Source organism: Balaenoptera ricei, chromosome X, assembly GCF_028023285.1.
Source record: "Balaenoptera ricei isolate mBalRic1 chromosome X, mBalRic1.hap2, whole genome shotgun sequence".
Taxonomy (NCBI): domain Eukaryota; kingdom Metazoa; phylum Chordata; class Mammalia; order Artiodactyla; family Balaenopteridae; genus Balaenoptera; species Balaenoptera ricei.
The window spans coordinates 33690163-33706064 of record NC_082660.1 but is presented as its reverse complement, the minus strand read 5'-3'; the positions used below and the strand labels follow the sequence as shown (position 1 = coordinate 33706064).

The 15902-nt window shown below is 35.1% G+C and overlaps 1 protein-coding gene across 1 annotated transcript in view; it reads right to left on the bottom strand.

Annotated features, from left to right (window-relative positions):
• The window catches only part of CFAP47 (cilia and flagella associated protein 47), a 487004-nt gene that overhangs the window by 58411 nt on the left and 412691 nt on the right, over positions 1-15902 (bottom strand). Inside the window, 4 exon segments of the mRNA XM_059910362.1 lie at positions 6105-6254; positions 9619-9711; positions 10248-10336; positions 11387-11546. Coding sequence (XP_059766345.1) covers positions 6105-6254; positions 9619-9711; positions 10248-10336; positions 11387-11546 — 492 coding nt within the window.

The window sequence follows — 15902 nt, the reverse complement described above, 5'->3', positions numbered from 1 at the left end:
TAGATGTTTTTTGAATTCCTTCACAACGGTTTGTGTCTTGTTAATTTTGGCATCTCTGGGACTCAGCATAATACCTGGCAGCAAAGATGCTCCCTAGATTGTTGTTGAATAAAAAAGATATGGAAGTGATCAATCTTCATTAACTCAATGGTGTGTGTGAGGAGTCAGGGTGGAAAGAGAACAGAGAGGTCCTGGTATTTTCATTTAATGCGGTTTGATAGTTTTATTGGACTCTCAGGGAAAGAAGATGATGAAGATAAAGGGAAATAATGGGAAGGCGGTGGTGGGGATCCTTATTTCCTACTGATCATGTTTACATAGAGAGGCTTATCCACTCACTAGAAGGGAAAGGTATAGGAGGAAAAAAAATCTCAGCATCAATCTGCCTCCTCCATCATGATTTGCCATCCGAGGAAAAGCGACACATCCGATCAGTGAATTTGGGTGAAGAAATGAAGCATGAGCAGATGAGCAGACCCTTTTTTTTCTTTCCCGATGTCCTGAATCCAGGATGTACACTTTCTCTTCCTTCTTCATGTGTTGGTTGTTTATTCCTGTAGGGAATCTACAACTGGCTAGGTTGGGGTTAATGCACTTGATTTTGGTGGAAGGTATTAATAAGCCCAAACGAATCCAAAGTCATTTTCCAGTTCACCTTTATATAAAGGTACCTTTTGATCTCCATCTGCTTTATTTCTACATCTACTTCTCAGATGCTTATAAATTCGGATGAGGGAATACAGGGTGTAACTAATGATCACACCTAAAAAAGCCCCATCAAAGTTCAAGCCACAGAGTTAAGTGCTCGAATTTCCACCATAAGGGATTTAAGAGACTATAGGAAGTACAAAATGGCATAAACAACATGATTCTTTTGAATTCTATTTAATGTGTTGAGTAAACTATAACTAAATGACACACATAGGTGAAAACAGCTGGTTTGCCTTTGCACAAAGTCTAAAATAGTATTCAGACTTGTGACCAGGCTCGTCCCTCCATAAATAAATAGGTGAGAAGGAAGGGCGAGCAGGAAGAATTACAGAGAGTGCATGTAAGTTGGTTACATCTTTGGAATAACAGCAGTGAAAGGAATCCAGTTATTACCAGATGCTTTTAAGGAACTCAGGAAAGAGAGAGGTCAACTGATTTATTAAATATTCAGAGAAAAGACACTAAGACAGAGAAAAACATTAAAGTTGAGAGGGGACTGAACAAACCTACTTCTGTATAGCAAGACATGCTTCAGAACAGAAATAAACGTTCACAAATTAAAATGTCTTTTGCCAAAAAATAGCTAGCTTCTTGCATTTGGTGGTACTGAGCAGAGAAAAAGCTATTTTAGAGAGAATGATGGGAAGAGATAAGCCTGCAAACCTTCCAAATAGTTATTTTCAATAGTAAGCATTATTTTTCATCACGAAAAGTAATGAAGCAGTAAAATATGAACCATATCAAAAGGTGTATTTTCAGGAGCTATTTGAGAGAGAGAGTTTTCCTAACATGCCTTTCAAACCTCTCAAAATGATGTTGGCAGCTTCCTTATAGACCCTGCTTATCTAGGAGGAAGTGGATTTTTTTCAGGTAATAAGATTTAATCAATTTCTATTATCAGAATTATAATTTCTTTAGCTTGCAACCTGACAAGAGTACAATTTAAGCAATTTAAAGTAGCAAGAACATATTAAGATGAGTCCTGGATATAAGCATTTCTTTACCTTCCTTTCCACTTCATGTCATAGAAGCATCAACATTGTGCCTTCAACAGGATAGATTTCAAATAAAAATCAAGGCTTGAACACTAAACTATTAAAATTCACTGAAGCGGACTTCCTTGGTAGTGCAGTGGTTAAGAATCCACCTGCCAATGCAGGAGACATGGGTTCGAGTCCTAGTCGGGGCAGATCCCACATGCCGCAGAACACCTAAGCCCGTGCGCCCCAACTACTGAGCCTGCGCTCTAGAGCCTGTGAGCCACAACTACTGAAGCCCGCGCACCTAGAGCTCGTGCTCTGCAACAAGAGAAGTCACTGCAGTGAGAAGCCCGCGCACCGCAACGAAAAGTAGCCTCCGCTCGCCACAACTAGAGAAAGCCCGCACGCAGCAACGAAGACCCAATGCAGCCATAAATAAATAAATAAATAAATAAATTTATTTTAAAAAAAGAATAAAGAACACCCCCTTAAAAAAAAATTCACTGAAGCATAGCAGGATGACACACAAAACAATGGTTTCACTTCGGAAGGAAACTGGACATTCACTGGGGTACAATTATTATAGGTTGGCTGCTTATTAAAATTATTTTCTATTTTAATAAGAAAGTACTTACATTTATTTATCTCTGGAAATTAGAAGTTGTATTACACATCTGAATTCTGAGGTTAATCTACACTAATATTCTTGTCCCTGATATGCATAAACAATCAGAATTTTCTTTGAGTATTGGCTATCGGTTGAAGAAAAGAAAGCCAACAGAATTTCATTTACTTAAAGATTACATTTCCTACATTTGTCTAATGTCATTACATGATTCACTAAGGCAAAATCTATATCCAATTTATAATAACTTTTTTGAGATAAATGGAAATGCTTTGTATCAGTCTGATTCCATTATTAATAGATAGTTCTTTGAAATAGAGAGTAACTGAACAGGCATTGAAATGGAAAATTCCCCTCTCCTCATATAAACTTATTTTACTTTTTATAAATTTAAGCAGTTTGTGATTACACTGGCATTTTGCAATGATAAAACTAAAATTCAACCAAAGGGAAAAAATAAGTAATAAGTTAATATAATTAAGAATTAAATATCTCATTGTGCAACCTAGTAACTGTATTACTATCTCCTACTCTCACATACTTCATACTATCAATAACTAGCCAGTAAATAAAAAGAACACAGTTAGGGTGAACTAATACTTTTGGAATTCCAAAGATCTTTTGAAATGCATTGGATACATATAACATAGATACTCATTTCATAATTCCATCTCCAGCTTTTCAAATATTGCCTTGCAAATTTTATAGTGAAAGTGTATAGCGGAGATTATTCTGACATTTTTGTAATTCATTTAAGAAATATTTATTATTTCTAGATCCTCTTCTACATTTACTCTTAGAATGTTATTTGCAAATAATAGAACCCCAGTTTGAATAATCTTTTTTGGAAGACACCAAGGGTTTCATGAAGCAAATGGAAATGTTGATTAAGCATGATGGAGTCATGTGTATAAGTCGATGAGCAGGCAGAGAAAGGAGACCTGCAAAGAGAGGAGAAAGCAGGCCTGCATAGAAAAGCAGAGAAATAAATATTCCCTAGCTCTACACATTACAGCTTCAGCAAATAAAGATAAACAGGCTGGAATGACAGTAGGGAACAAATGGTGAATGTAATTCAGGATTACTTTATATAGATAGAATCACCTCAAAAACATTTTAGTAGGTAAAAGTGATCAAATATCATTTCATATGGAATAGATATTTTTATAGGTGAAAAATTGATGGGTATTGGTGCTTTTATATGTTGTAAAGTCATTTTTTATTCAGCAAGCAATGTGTAAACACTACTACTGAAAAAAAGAGCAACAGGATAAAACAGGGTACAAAGTGAAATAGAAGAGAGTGTGATAATAAAGGGAAAGCTGAAACAACTCTGTTTATTGATTGGCCACTTTGTACCAGGCATTATACCTTATGTTAGGGAACCTCTTAGAGAGCTTTTCCCTTGTAGAAGTTTTTGATTTCTACAGGGCTTTAAAAGAAAAAGCAATTAGGTTAGGTCTGATGCCAATATGAACAGCTCAGAACCTACTATTTCATCTTTAGGTTTTAAATCTAAAGTATTTTTTAAAACGGTTTTAAAAAATAGGCCTGGATTCATGCATTATCCCTTCCACTGCTGCATTGTAGGACCCTGGACAAGTCACTAAACTTCTTTTACTTAGATTTCCTCACTTGTAAAATAAAAATATAGGGATACTATGTGCTTCATAGGGTTTCTTTGATGATAAGTCCTATAATAATATAATAAGTACAAAACATAAAACACTTAGCATTGTTCTTGGAAGACTAAGTGCTTAATAAATAAACCAGCATGGATATCAGAAAGGTTCTAATCCGGGTTTGGGGTATGGTAGAAGGCACGGACAGAGTGACAAGACTTTATATCAGATAGGTGGCAGAGAGAACTGGAGAATGGAGGGTGGTACTCGGTTCACGGCAACAGGGGCTGTGCAGAGCCAGCCAGTTAAACCTGGATCCTCATCTCAGTAGGCGATTTGAGATGTTGACCAGAAACTGACTGGAACTCTATCCTACACAGTGGGGATACCAGTCTGATGGTAGGAGAGGGATAGGGGTATGTGTGAATTTCCATGCCCAGGAAAACACCTGATGTATAATAGGTCCTCATTAAGTACTTTCGGATGGACTGATGATAGATTTTAACAGTTCACAGCAAATAAAATATGGCAGAGACTGCTAATTGTCTCCCCAATATCTACTTTCTCTCTTTTCCTCTTTTTTCATAATAGAATGCCCCCCAATTTTATTTGGGTCTGTCAAGAGGCATTTCCCAGCCTCAAGTGCAGCTAGGTGTGCCCATATGAGTAAGGTCTCACCAGTGGGATACAAGTAGAAATCACATATGCATCTTCAGGTCATGGCTTTAAAGGGAACCAGCTTGCTCTTCACTGTGGACGTGACTGTAGAATTGATCATGCAGATGAGGACAACTTAGTGGATGGTGGAGCAACAAGAGAAAAGGAACCTGAATGCCTGATAATCTCAAGGGGCAGAGGCACTACACTGCCTAAACCACGCACAAGTCCAGGCTTACATGTGAAAGAGAAATACGCCTGTCTTGTTTGTCACTGTTAATTGGTCTTAGTTAAAATAACTGGTTAAATTCCTAACATGTTTCCATCACTCAAGTATGGCTGGAAGTATGAGAGGGTATATATCAAGTTTATTATATTCTAACACCATCTGAGTGGGGCTGAATTGAGTTGAGGGGCTGCTATCCATATTACTTCAGGAATTTCTTGAACCATTTAAAATGAGCATTTATTACTTAGTAGAAATAGCTGCTATTATAAAAACTTATAATATAATTATATATTATATTAAATTAAATTATAATTAAATTAAATTAAATATAAAAATTTTAAAAATAAAAATTAAATATAAATTAAATTAAATTATAATATAAAATTATAAAAAACTATTTTACTATCTCTTGTATATTCTCTCTATACTCTTGTATACTCTCTCTCTCTCTTCAGTTATACCTCATTTACATTCTCTTATCACTGAAATAATTAGATGATAATAGTGAGATTAAAGTAAAAAACTATAGATATAAATGAGAAAACTAGAGAAGATATTTTGTTTCTGCATGGAATTTCATACTTAATTTTGTGGTTAATTTGCTTTTTAAATAATACATAAACATAGATTTCTCCCCTTGATTCTAATAAAACACTGCTATGGGAATTTCCCTTTCAGTGTGAATAGGAGCATTCTACTTTAGTTCATCTGGGAGATAGCTGAAAAATAAAGTTTGCATCACTGAGATTTGATTTTGCCAGACCATAATACTAACTTTTTGAAAAGTCTTATTTAAGACTCTAAATGTCAGAGGGGTAGTTGTACAAAATATATGTGGGTATTACATCTAATTTATGTCAATTTTTCTATTTCTTTAAATAAGAAACATTTTATTCAAGGTTCTGCTTCCAAATTTAAAGCTGAAGCCATGGCTTCAATCATATTCCTTAAATCAGAAAAAGAGAGTAAAGGAAGAAATTAAAGTTGAAAGGAAATGAAAATTACAGTTACTGTAACTTTTTCTTTCCTCACTGATGACAAAATCACAACCTATTTTTATAAATCCACTGATAACCATAATTATTGTCGTTTTGGAGAAAACTTCTATGTGAAGAGAACAAACATAAGCGAATACTCGGGCACTATTTTAATGATATTGTATGTGAAAAATAAATGGGAATGGATTTTCATGCAACTGAGTAATCAGCAACCTGAAATTTAAGGAAAACTGAGTTTTTATTTATTATAATTTTTTATACCCATGACTGTGGTTCTCTTACCTTTGATATCTTCATAAGAATCATATGACTTTCTTTCTGGAATCACTACAAAGTCTGTCAGTTCTATAGGATTTTGTCCCCAAAAATCTCCATCCAGTGTGACTTCCACCTCCTCTTCTACCCGCTTCCTGGACTGACATTTTATGACAACTACAGGAGAGAAATACTTTCAGTTAATTTGACTATTGGGTTATATGATCGTTCTTGAGATAGAAAAAAATGAATTATGTTATGAAAAATAAAAGTTCCTTTGGCATACTTTGACATGTCACTGCATCTGGTATTAACACACATACACTCATTCAGTATCAACATACATTGACATTTTGGAAGCAACATGAATATTAAATAATATGTAAAAATAGCATGACAAGAGATAAATCTAGAAGATACACCAAAGTACAGAAGATTACATTAGGATGTAGAAATGTGATTCAGGGACTGGATTTTTCAGCTAGCTGTACTCATTGTGGTAAATACCAAACTTTACTTATATAAAAATACTACAGCAAATACCTTCAAATAATTTAAAAAATAAGTTCTGTAATATCTATTTTGTAATAACACTCTTAAAATATATTTTATTAAAATATCTCCTAAACCAAAAATATTAGTTTATTTACATGCACCTTAAAATTCACTTAAATTATTTAAGTAAAATATTTTGATTTCCATTTATGAATTGCTTTTAAATTTACAAAATACACTATTTAGTAGTTAAAAATTGTAATGAATTATTTAAAATTAATATTAAAATGTTATTACATATTAATTTAGCATACAGCACCAAAACATTAAATTAATATGTAACTTTACATATTTCCCTCTCTCTATAAAAAATTCCAACATTTTCTTATATAAAGTGCAGAAGAAGTTGTTAATGATCTTGTGAGCAACCAAAATATTATGTCTATATCAACTACTAATTATATAAAGGAATATTAATATATTGGCATTAGCTGTATAATATTATGGGGCCATGTATGCTAGAGTCCATATTTAAGAATATTATTTCTCCAAAATATATTAACTGTTATATTTTTATCAGTTCAGATGCACATAGGACATAAATTGAATATGAGATAAAAAGGGAGTCATAATACTAAAAAAAGCTTTGAAATGGATTACACTATGCTTTCGTGGCATCAATAATATTGATAATATGTTCATCTGAACAGCAAGATTGGACAATGTCCTCAGATTTATGTGTTTTCGCAGTATAGACCACATTTATAGTAAAGAAATGTTTAAAATAAATTTATTTTTAATTCTTAAATTTACAGGTTAATACTGAACATTTTGGACTTAGAATTAATATGTGAAATGTACAACAAGGGTACAAAGTTAGATGTAAATTAAGTGGGTTGAAATGGCTGAGGAAAATGTACAAGCTTTTCTGGTTATAATTAGCTTCAGTCTTAAAGCATTAAATTGGAAATTAGTGTGATCAAAGTTACAATTAGTATCATGTCATTGGTCTTGTCCTGTAAGTCCTTAGGAAATTACTGCCCTAGCAATGCCAGGATTACTAAACCACAACGGATTCACATTCCATTGTCTTTACACTGTAATAGGGAGTACAGCCCTTTTCCAATCATCTACCCCAAAGGACAGGAGAAAAGGTGGTTCACAGAGCAACAAAAGTACCCTGGGCTTGAGAATAACCTGGGTTATAGATACATAGAAAAAAAAAGAAACAACAAACATTGATGATGACACAGTTGAGCAGGGAAAGCAATGGGTTATTTCTGATGTGTTCTTAAGAATGAAGAATGGACTGTACCGAAAGTAAATAATATTTATTTATAAAATCATACCCACTTGTTTCTCAAGGGCATTTGTAGAGAAAAAGAATTACTAGAATAGGTTTTAGACTTTTGGTAAAATGATTTAATAACTAGTACACAATCTGTTCAGAACACAGATGTTACTACTTGGTTGTGCTAATGTAACACAGGCTATTTACAGAACTCACATTTACTTTAAAAATCTAATAATTATCAAAAGTGACTTGATAGAAAATTTCTATGTTTCTGGAGCATACTTAACCTTCTTTGAAGAAAACTGTGCAAGAAATCTGTTTTTATTTTCTCATAGGCTTTATTTTAGACTTTAAAAAATCTGCTTTAACTCTTTAATCTGGGAAAAAAACAAGCAGTGTCTGGGGTAGATACGAGCAACACTGCTGTTAGAATTCCAACAGAGTAATGTCTAGGCTGTATTACATCACTTTGATCAGAAGACTATTATAAATTTTAAACTGTTCAGCTCTTCGGAAAGTATACAAACAACTATGTTTTGAAGGAAATAAAAAAAAACATTTTGACATGTTTTTGAAGCATTCTGAAGACAATTTAGTATATTTGAAATATTTATGTGTTGATAATTTTTTAACTCAAGAGTAAAAATATTTCAAGTAAAACAAATGACATTTATTGTCAAAGGTACTGTTAGTTAAGTGGATTTTTACTCTAGTTAAAATTAAACTACATAAGGAAATATATCATCTTGGCCTTCCTTTATAACCAGTGTCTCTGGGGAAATGCTGTTATTCATAAGCAAAACTGACTATTTTCTCTTCTAAGTGTGGTGACATAATTTGCATCAGTAAAGACTAGCTCTTTTTCACTAGCAAAGATTGGTATTGGAGGGAGAAGAAAAATTCAAAATTTCAAGACTTCTTTTAGCTTATCTGTGTTGCTCAAGGTGGAGATCAAAAATAGATATCCCTTTGCTGTGCAATTCAGTGATTCTTAGTTATGAAGAACTATGCCTAGAGCCTGGTAAGAGGTTGGGATACTAAATTTCACCTTATGGTTATCTAAGAGGAGTTGTGATTCTTATGCTGACCCTGGGAACAAAATGGGAAAATGAAAGTATGCGGAAGAAGTGAGAAGAGTGTTGAGGAAAGAGAACATACAGAAACTTGAGAGAAGCCTGGAGTATGTGGAGGAAAAAAGGGGTCATTGCGGAAAAAAAAGGCATTTTAAGAGTAGGGATTTTACGTTGCATGTGTGGTGGCCAAGCCCACCTCCCTAAAATCTGTAGTACATTCTGACTGGTTTTTGGAGAACATCATAAAAGTTTTGTATCTGGGACAACTAATAGAGGAATCATTGACCCCATGAGTTACACAGAAGCTGGAATATGGTGATTAAATGTGATCCAAGAACCCAAGTACCCAGGAATCTTACAGATCTAGTGCAGGGCTCTGAGCACATCAAAGAATATGAAATAAAGGGGTCTGAATTTAATGTTATTTCAATCTTAGTTGATTTGTAGGTTTCACCAACAAGGAAAACAACAGGAAATGGTATGGTTTTGTGGAAAGATCATTGGACTTATTGTTAAGAGACCAGATTCAGTCCTAGCATTTCCACCAATAGGGCTGGGTCACTTTACAACCTACTTTCTCTGGACCTGGATTTTCTTACTTGTACAAAGAAGAGATGGGATTAGAAGGTCTCTAAGATACCTAAAATCCTGGTGTTCTCTGACTCTAAGATATACCTACCTTGGGGGCATTTAGGATGTGGTGCCTGTGGGAATCCAAGAATAGGGTATATCCAGCATATTCCTGGGATTTCTTCACTGTCTATCCCCAAAGCTGTAATTGGAAATTAAATTATTAAGAGTGAACAAAAGCATAAACACTTTCAATATTAGCATGAAATGACATATTTTTTAGTAACCTAATGGTATTTTAGCAAAGCTTGTGAATTTAAACTTTGGCAGAGAAAAACTAAGTATGAAATACAAAATATTTTCTGCAAATGTTGATTTTATAACCATTTCAAACCAAACACTGGTAAACTGTCACAAAGAAAAATGTAATACAACCATTGTGAGACGCAAGTTAAAACTGAAGAATTTTTTTCTCTACATTCAAAGGTTGGTACAGCAGTTGGCCCTCCATATCTGTGGGTTCCGAATCCACAGATTCAACCAACTGTGAACTGAAAATATTTAAAGAAAAAAAAAAAAGAAATTCCAGAAAGTTCCAAAAAGCAAAACTTATATTTACATAGCACTTACATTATATTAGGAATTATAAGTAATGTAGAGGTGATTTAAAGTATATGGGAGGATGTGCATAGGTTATATGCAAATACTATGCCATTTTATATAATGGACTTGAGCAACCATGGATATTGGTATCTGCAGGGGTCCTGGAATCGATACCCCATGGATTCTGAGGGACGACTGTATTGGTATTTACTGATGTGACTAAACTGTGATTAATCAGAGGTAATACAGTTTCCATGGGTTATATTCTAAACTGGATGGGCAAAGCACAAAACACAAAAAATGCCATTAAGTACAGGACTTCAGAAAGTTATCAGGAATTTACTTTTGGAGGCTACCAGTTAAAAGAAAAAGGGCATTTGTAAAATTATTCTACGTCCATCATACACCATCAGAACAGCAATACTAGAAAATGATTCTGGTCGTTGTTGAAAACAGGCTTTTCTTATGAAAAATGGAACATATGACACGACAGGCAGGACCAGCTTCATGGGCATGTGACGTATGCAAGAACTCCACACTTGGAATTGCTCATGTTTGTTTAATGTCTTGAAATTCTTAACACTTTTTGAACAAGGGCCTCCTCATTTTCATTTTACCCAGATCACGTCGGCAGTCTTGATTGCAGGAGTGGTGAAAAACATGGCAGAATGGACACTGAGGCCGCAGGAAAGAATTTTTTGAAAGTGAAGAAGAAATATGCACATATAGGACAAAGTAAGAATTTCTTTTTAATTAAGGTTTCTAGACAATTATTTAATTAAAATTATAAAAGCAGAGAAAACATTTAAATTTTGCATCATCACTGGAGTCTGCTTAAATTTCAGCTAAGCAAAGAGGGGACAAGTAACCTGCATTCTGGCAACGACAGCACACCCTAGTCATGGCAGTATTTCATCAGGACGTCATATACCGGGCACAGGGCCATCACTTGGTGAATGCGAGCATCAGAAGTCCTATGCTTTGCCCAGACAAGCTGTTCCAGGTTGTTCTCTAGATACAGACTCAAAAAGGAGTCCCTTTGCATGTATCTATGATTCACTGATACGATACTTAGATTGACTTGTTCCTCACTCTGAAATTCAAATCAGCAATGATATATACAATCCCCATATATCAAATATATTTTCCCCCTCTGACCATGTAAATTTCAACACTTCATGAACTTTACATTGCATAACATATAAAAGAAACCGATCATATCAATGCCAGCCAAAATGAAATCATGTTCCTTCAATGTGCTATGTAAATGTTACCTTTTCACCTCTGTGCGCAATTCTTTAAAATTGTCAATAGGCCACCCTTCTCCACTTGCCTTCTTCATTTGAACAATGACCATTGTTTTTTGTAATTTCATAACCTGGGGCATAAGTAACACCTGGATATCTACAGTCCCTTTAGGAGGCAATGCAATTCCTGTAAAAAAAAAAAAAAAACACACAAAAATAAGCTTTAATGTGGTAAACGTTTTTAGAATATAATAATTTTAACCACAGAAAGTAACCTCTCCTTACTGATCACCTAAATTTTTCAAAATCACTCCTGAACAAAAAAACACATTATGCTAAATTATAAGTGCACTTCACTGGCTTCACTAATTTTCCTCAAATGTCACCAAAATTCTTTAAAAAACACATTTTATCCTGAGCCAAGAAGGTTCTCCTGAAGAGGCTGGAAGAATTGAAGAAATGTTGATAGTGATGGCTTGAGTTTCCCAGAGTGATAAAAAACCCATAAAACCCATGGATCTTTTCAAGTCTTACCACATTTTGCATAAGGCAAAGTACAGCAATTTCTGACCCTTTCATTTCTTTGCATATTTTTGTTCTAGACCATAACAGCTCCATGTTTCTGCTTGGAGCCCCAGAATTGCTACCAGTAAACTGTTCATTTCTTTAACTGATTCACGAAGGAAACCAAAGCTTATCTGTGAAAGAAAGGGGCATCCACTTCAGAGGTTGTAAAAATCAGAAGACAGAAAAACAGACAGCAATTTCTTGTGTTCTAGAGGATTAGAATTTTTCAACCTTTGCTTTGAATAAGTACCACCTGCGAAAAACCTGTTAGACATGGAGTTTGCTAAGGCCCAACTACAGAGATTCTGATTTGTTCAGTCTGGGCTGGGACCTCAAAGCTGCATATTTACGTAGCAGCTCATGAGATCCAGAAGCAGGTGATCATGAGACCATACTTAGAAAAAAACCCTCTATCTATTGGACAAGTATTGAGAGGTTGGAAGAGTAGTGAGCTTCTAGCCATTTATAACAGTGAAGATTTCCAAGTGATCGGTGTCTTCCTTTATTTTGAAGAGTAACACTCTTTACAAGAAAATGAGGGATTATTGACTATATTGTTTTTTTAAAATTCTTTGTTATAAGATTGATGATATTCTAAGTCATTTTGTCTCAGATGAGAATACTGTACTAAACTATTAAGAACATCAAGAAAGCTACCCGTGCTCTTTGGTGGGGTTAATGGCAGACTCTGGGAGGGCTCACGCCAAGGAGAACTTCCCAGAACCTCTGCTGCCAGTGTCCTTATCCCCACGGTGAAACAGAGCCACCACTCGCCTCTGCAGGAGACCCCCCAACACCAGCAGCACAGCAACAGTCAGCTCTACCCACCACCAGAGCCTCCCATCAAGCCTCTTAGATAGCCTCAACCACCAGAGGGCAGACAACAGAAGCAAGAAAAACTATAATCCTGCAGCCTGTGGACCAAAAACCACAGTTACAGAAAGATAGAGAAGATGAAAAGGCAGAGGGCTATGTACCAGATGAAGGAACAAGAAAAAACCCCAGAAAAACAATTAAATGAAGTGGAGATAGGCAACCTTCCAGAAAAAGAATTCAGAATAATGATAGTGAAGATGATCCAGGACCTTGGAATAAGAATGGAGGCAAAGATTGAGAAGATGCAAGAAATGATTAACAAAGACCTAGAAGAATTAAAGAACAAACAAACAGAGATGACCAATACAATAACTGAAATGAAAACTACACTAGAAGGAATCAATAGCAGAATAACTGAGGCAGAAGAACGGATAAGTGACCTGGAAGACAGAATGATGGAATTCACTGCTGCGGAACAGACTAAAGAAAAAAGAATGAAAAGAAATGAAGACAGCCTAAGAGACCTCTGGGACAACATTAAACGCAACAACATTCGCATTATAGGGGTCCCAGAAGGAGAAGAGAGAGAGAAAGGACCAGAGAAAATATTTGAAGAGATTATAGTCGAAAACTTCCCTAACATGGGAAAGGAAATAATTAATCAAGTCCAGGAAGCACAGAGAGTCCCATACAGGATAAACCCAAGGAGAAACACGCCGAGACACATAGTAATCAAAGTGGCAAAAATTAAAGACAAAGAAAAATTATTGAAAGCAGCAAGGGAAAAACGACAAATAACATACAAGGGAACTCCCATAAGGTTAACAGCTGATTTCTCAGCAGAAACTCTGCAAGCCAGAAGGGAGTGGCATGATATACTTAAAGTGATGAAAGGGAAGAACCTACAACCAAGATTACTCTACCCGGCAAGGATCTCATTTAGATTTGATGGAGAAATCAAAAGCTTTACAGACAAGCAAAAGCTAAGAGAATTCAGCACCACCAAACCAGCTCTACAACAAATGCTAAAGGAACTTCTCTAAGTGGGAAACACAAGAGAAGAAAAGGACCTACAAAAACAAACCCAAAACAATTAAGAAAATGGTCATAGGAACATACATATCGATAATTACCTTAAACGTGAATGGATTAAATGCCCCAACCAAAAGACATAGACTGGCTGAATGGATACAAAAACAAGACCCATATATATGCTGTCTACAAGAGACCCACTTTAGACCTAGGGACACATACAGACTGAAAGTGAGGGGATGGAAAAAGATATTCCATGCAAATGGAAATCAAAAGAAAGCTGGAGTAGCTATACTCATATCAGATAAAATAGACTTTAAATTAAAGAATGTTACAAGAGACAAGGAAGGACACTACATAATGATCCAGGGATCAATCCAAGAAGAAGATATAACAATTATAAATATATATGCACCCAACATAGGAGCACCTCAATACATAAGGCAACTGCTAACAGCTATAAAAGAGGAAATCGACAGTAACACAATAATAGTGGGGGACTTTAACACCTCACTTACACCAATGGACAGATCATCCAAAATGAAAATAAATAAGGAAACAGAAGCTTTAAATGACACAATAGACCAGATAGATTTAATTGATATATATCGGACATTCCATCCAAAAACAGCAGATTACACGTTCTTCTCAAGTGTGCACGGAACATTCTCCAAGATAGATCACATCTTGGGTCACAAATCAAGCCTCAGTAAATTTAAGAAAATTGAAATCATATCAAGCATCTTTTCTGACCACAACGCTATGAGATTAGAAATGAATTACAGGGAAAAAAACGTAAAAAGGACAAACACATGGAGGCTAAACAATACGTTACTAAATAACCAAGAGATCACTGAAGAAATCAAAGAGGAAATCAAAAAATACCTAGAGACAAATGACAATGAAAACACGACGACCCAAAACCTATGGGATGCAGCAAAAGCAGTTCTAAGAGGGAAGTTTATAGCTATACAAGCCTACCTAAAGAAACAAGAAAAAGCTCAAGTAAACAATCTAACCTTACACTTAAAGAAACTAGAGAAAGAAGAACAAACAAAACCCAAAGTTAGCAGAAGGAAAGAAATCATAAAGATCAGAGCAGAAATAAATGAAATAGAAACAAAGAAAACAATAGCAAAGATCAATAAAACTAAAAGTTGGTTCTTTGAGAAGATAAACAAAATTGATAAGCCATTAGCCAGACTCATCAAGAAAAAGAGGGAGAGGACTCAAATCAATAAAATCAGAAATGAAAAAGGAGAAGTTACAACAGACACTGCAGAAATACAAAGCATCCTAAGAGACTACTACAAGCAACTTTATGCCAATAAAATGGACAACCTGGAAGAAATGGACAAATTCTTAGAAAGGTATAACCTTCCAAGACTGAACCAGGAAGAAATAGAAAATATGAACAGACCAATCACAAGTAATGAAATTGAAACTGTGATTAAAAATCTTCCAACAAACAAAAGTCCAGGACCAGATGGCTTCCCAGGTGAATTCTATCAAACATTTAGAGAAGAGCTAACACCCATCCTTCTCAAACTCTTCCAAAAAATTGCAGAGGAAGGAACACTCCCAAACTCATTCTATGAGGCCACCATCACCCTGATACCAAAACCAGACAAAGACACTACAAAAAAAGAAAATTACAGACCAATATCACTGATGAATATAGATGCAAAAATCCTCAACAAAATACTAGCAAACAGAATCCAACAACACATTAAAAGGATCATACACCACGATCAAGTGGGATTTATCCCAGGGATGCAAGGATTCTTCAATATACGCAAATCAATCAATGTGATACACCATATTAACAAATTGAAGAATAAAAACCATATGATCATCTCAATAGATGCAGAAAAAGCTTTTGACAAAATTCAACACCCATTTCTGATAAAAACTCTCCAGAAAGTGGGCATAGAGGGAACCTACCTCAACATAATAAAGGCCATATATGACAAACCCACAGCAAACATCATTCTCAATGGTGAAAAACTGAAAGCATTTCCTCTAAGATCAGGAACGAGACAAGGATGTCCACTCTCACCACTATTATTCAACATAGTTTTGGAAGTCCTAGCCACGGCAATCAGAGAAGAAAAAGAAATAAAAGGAA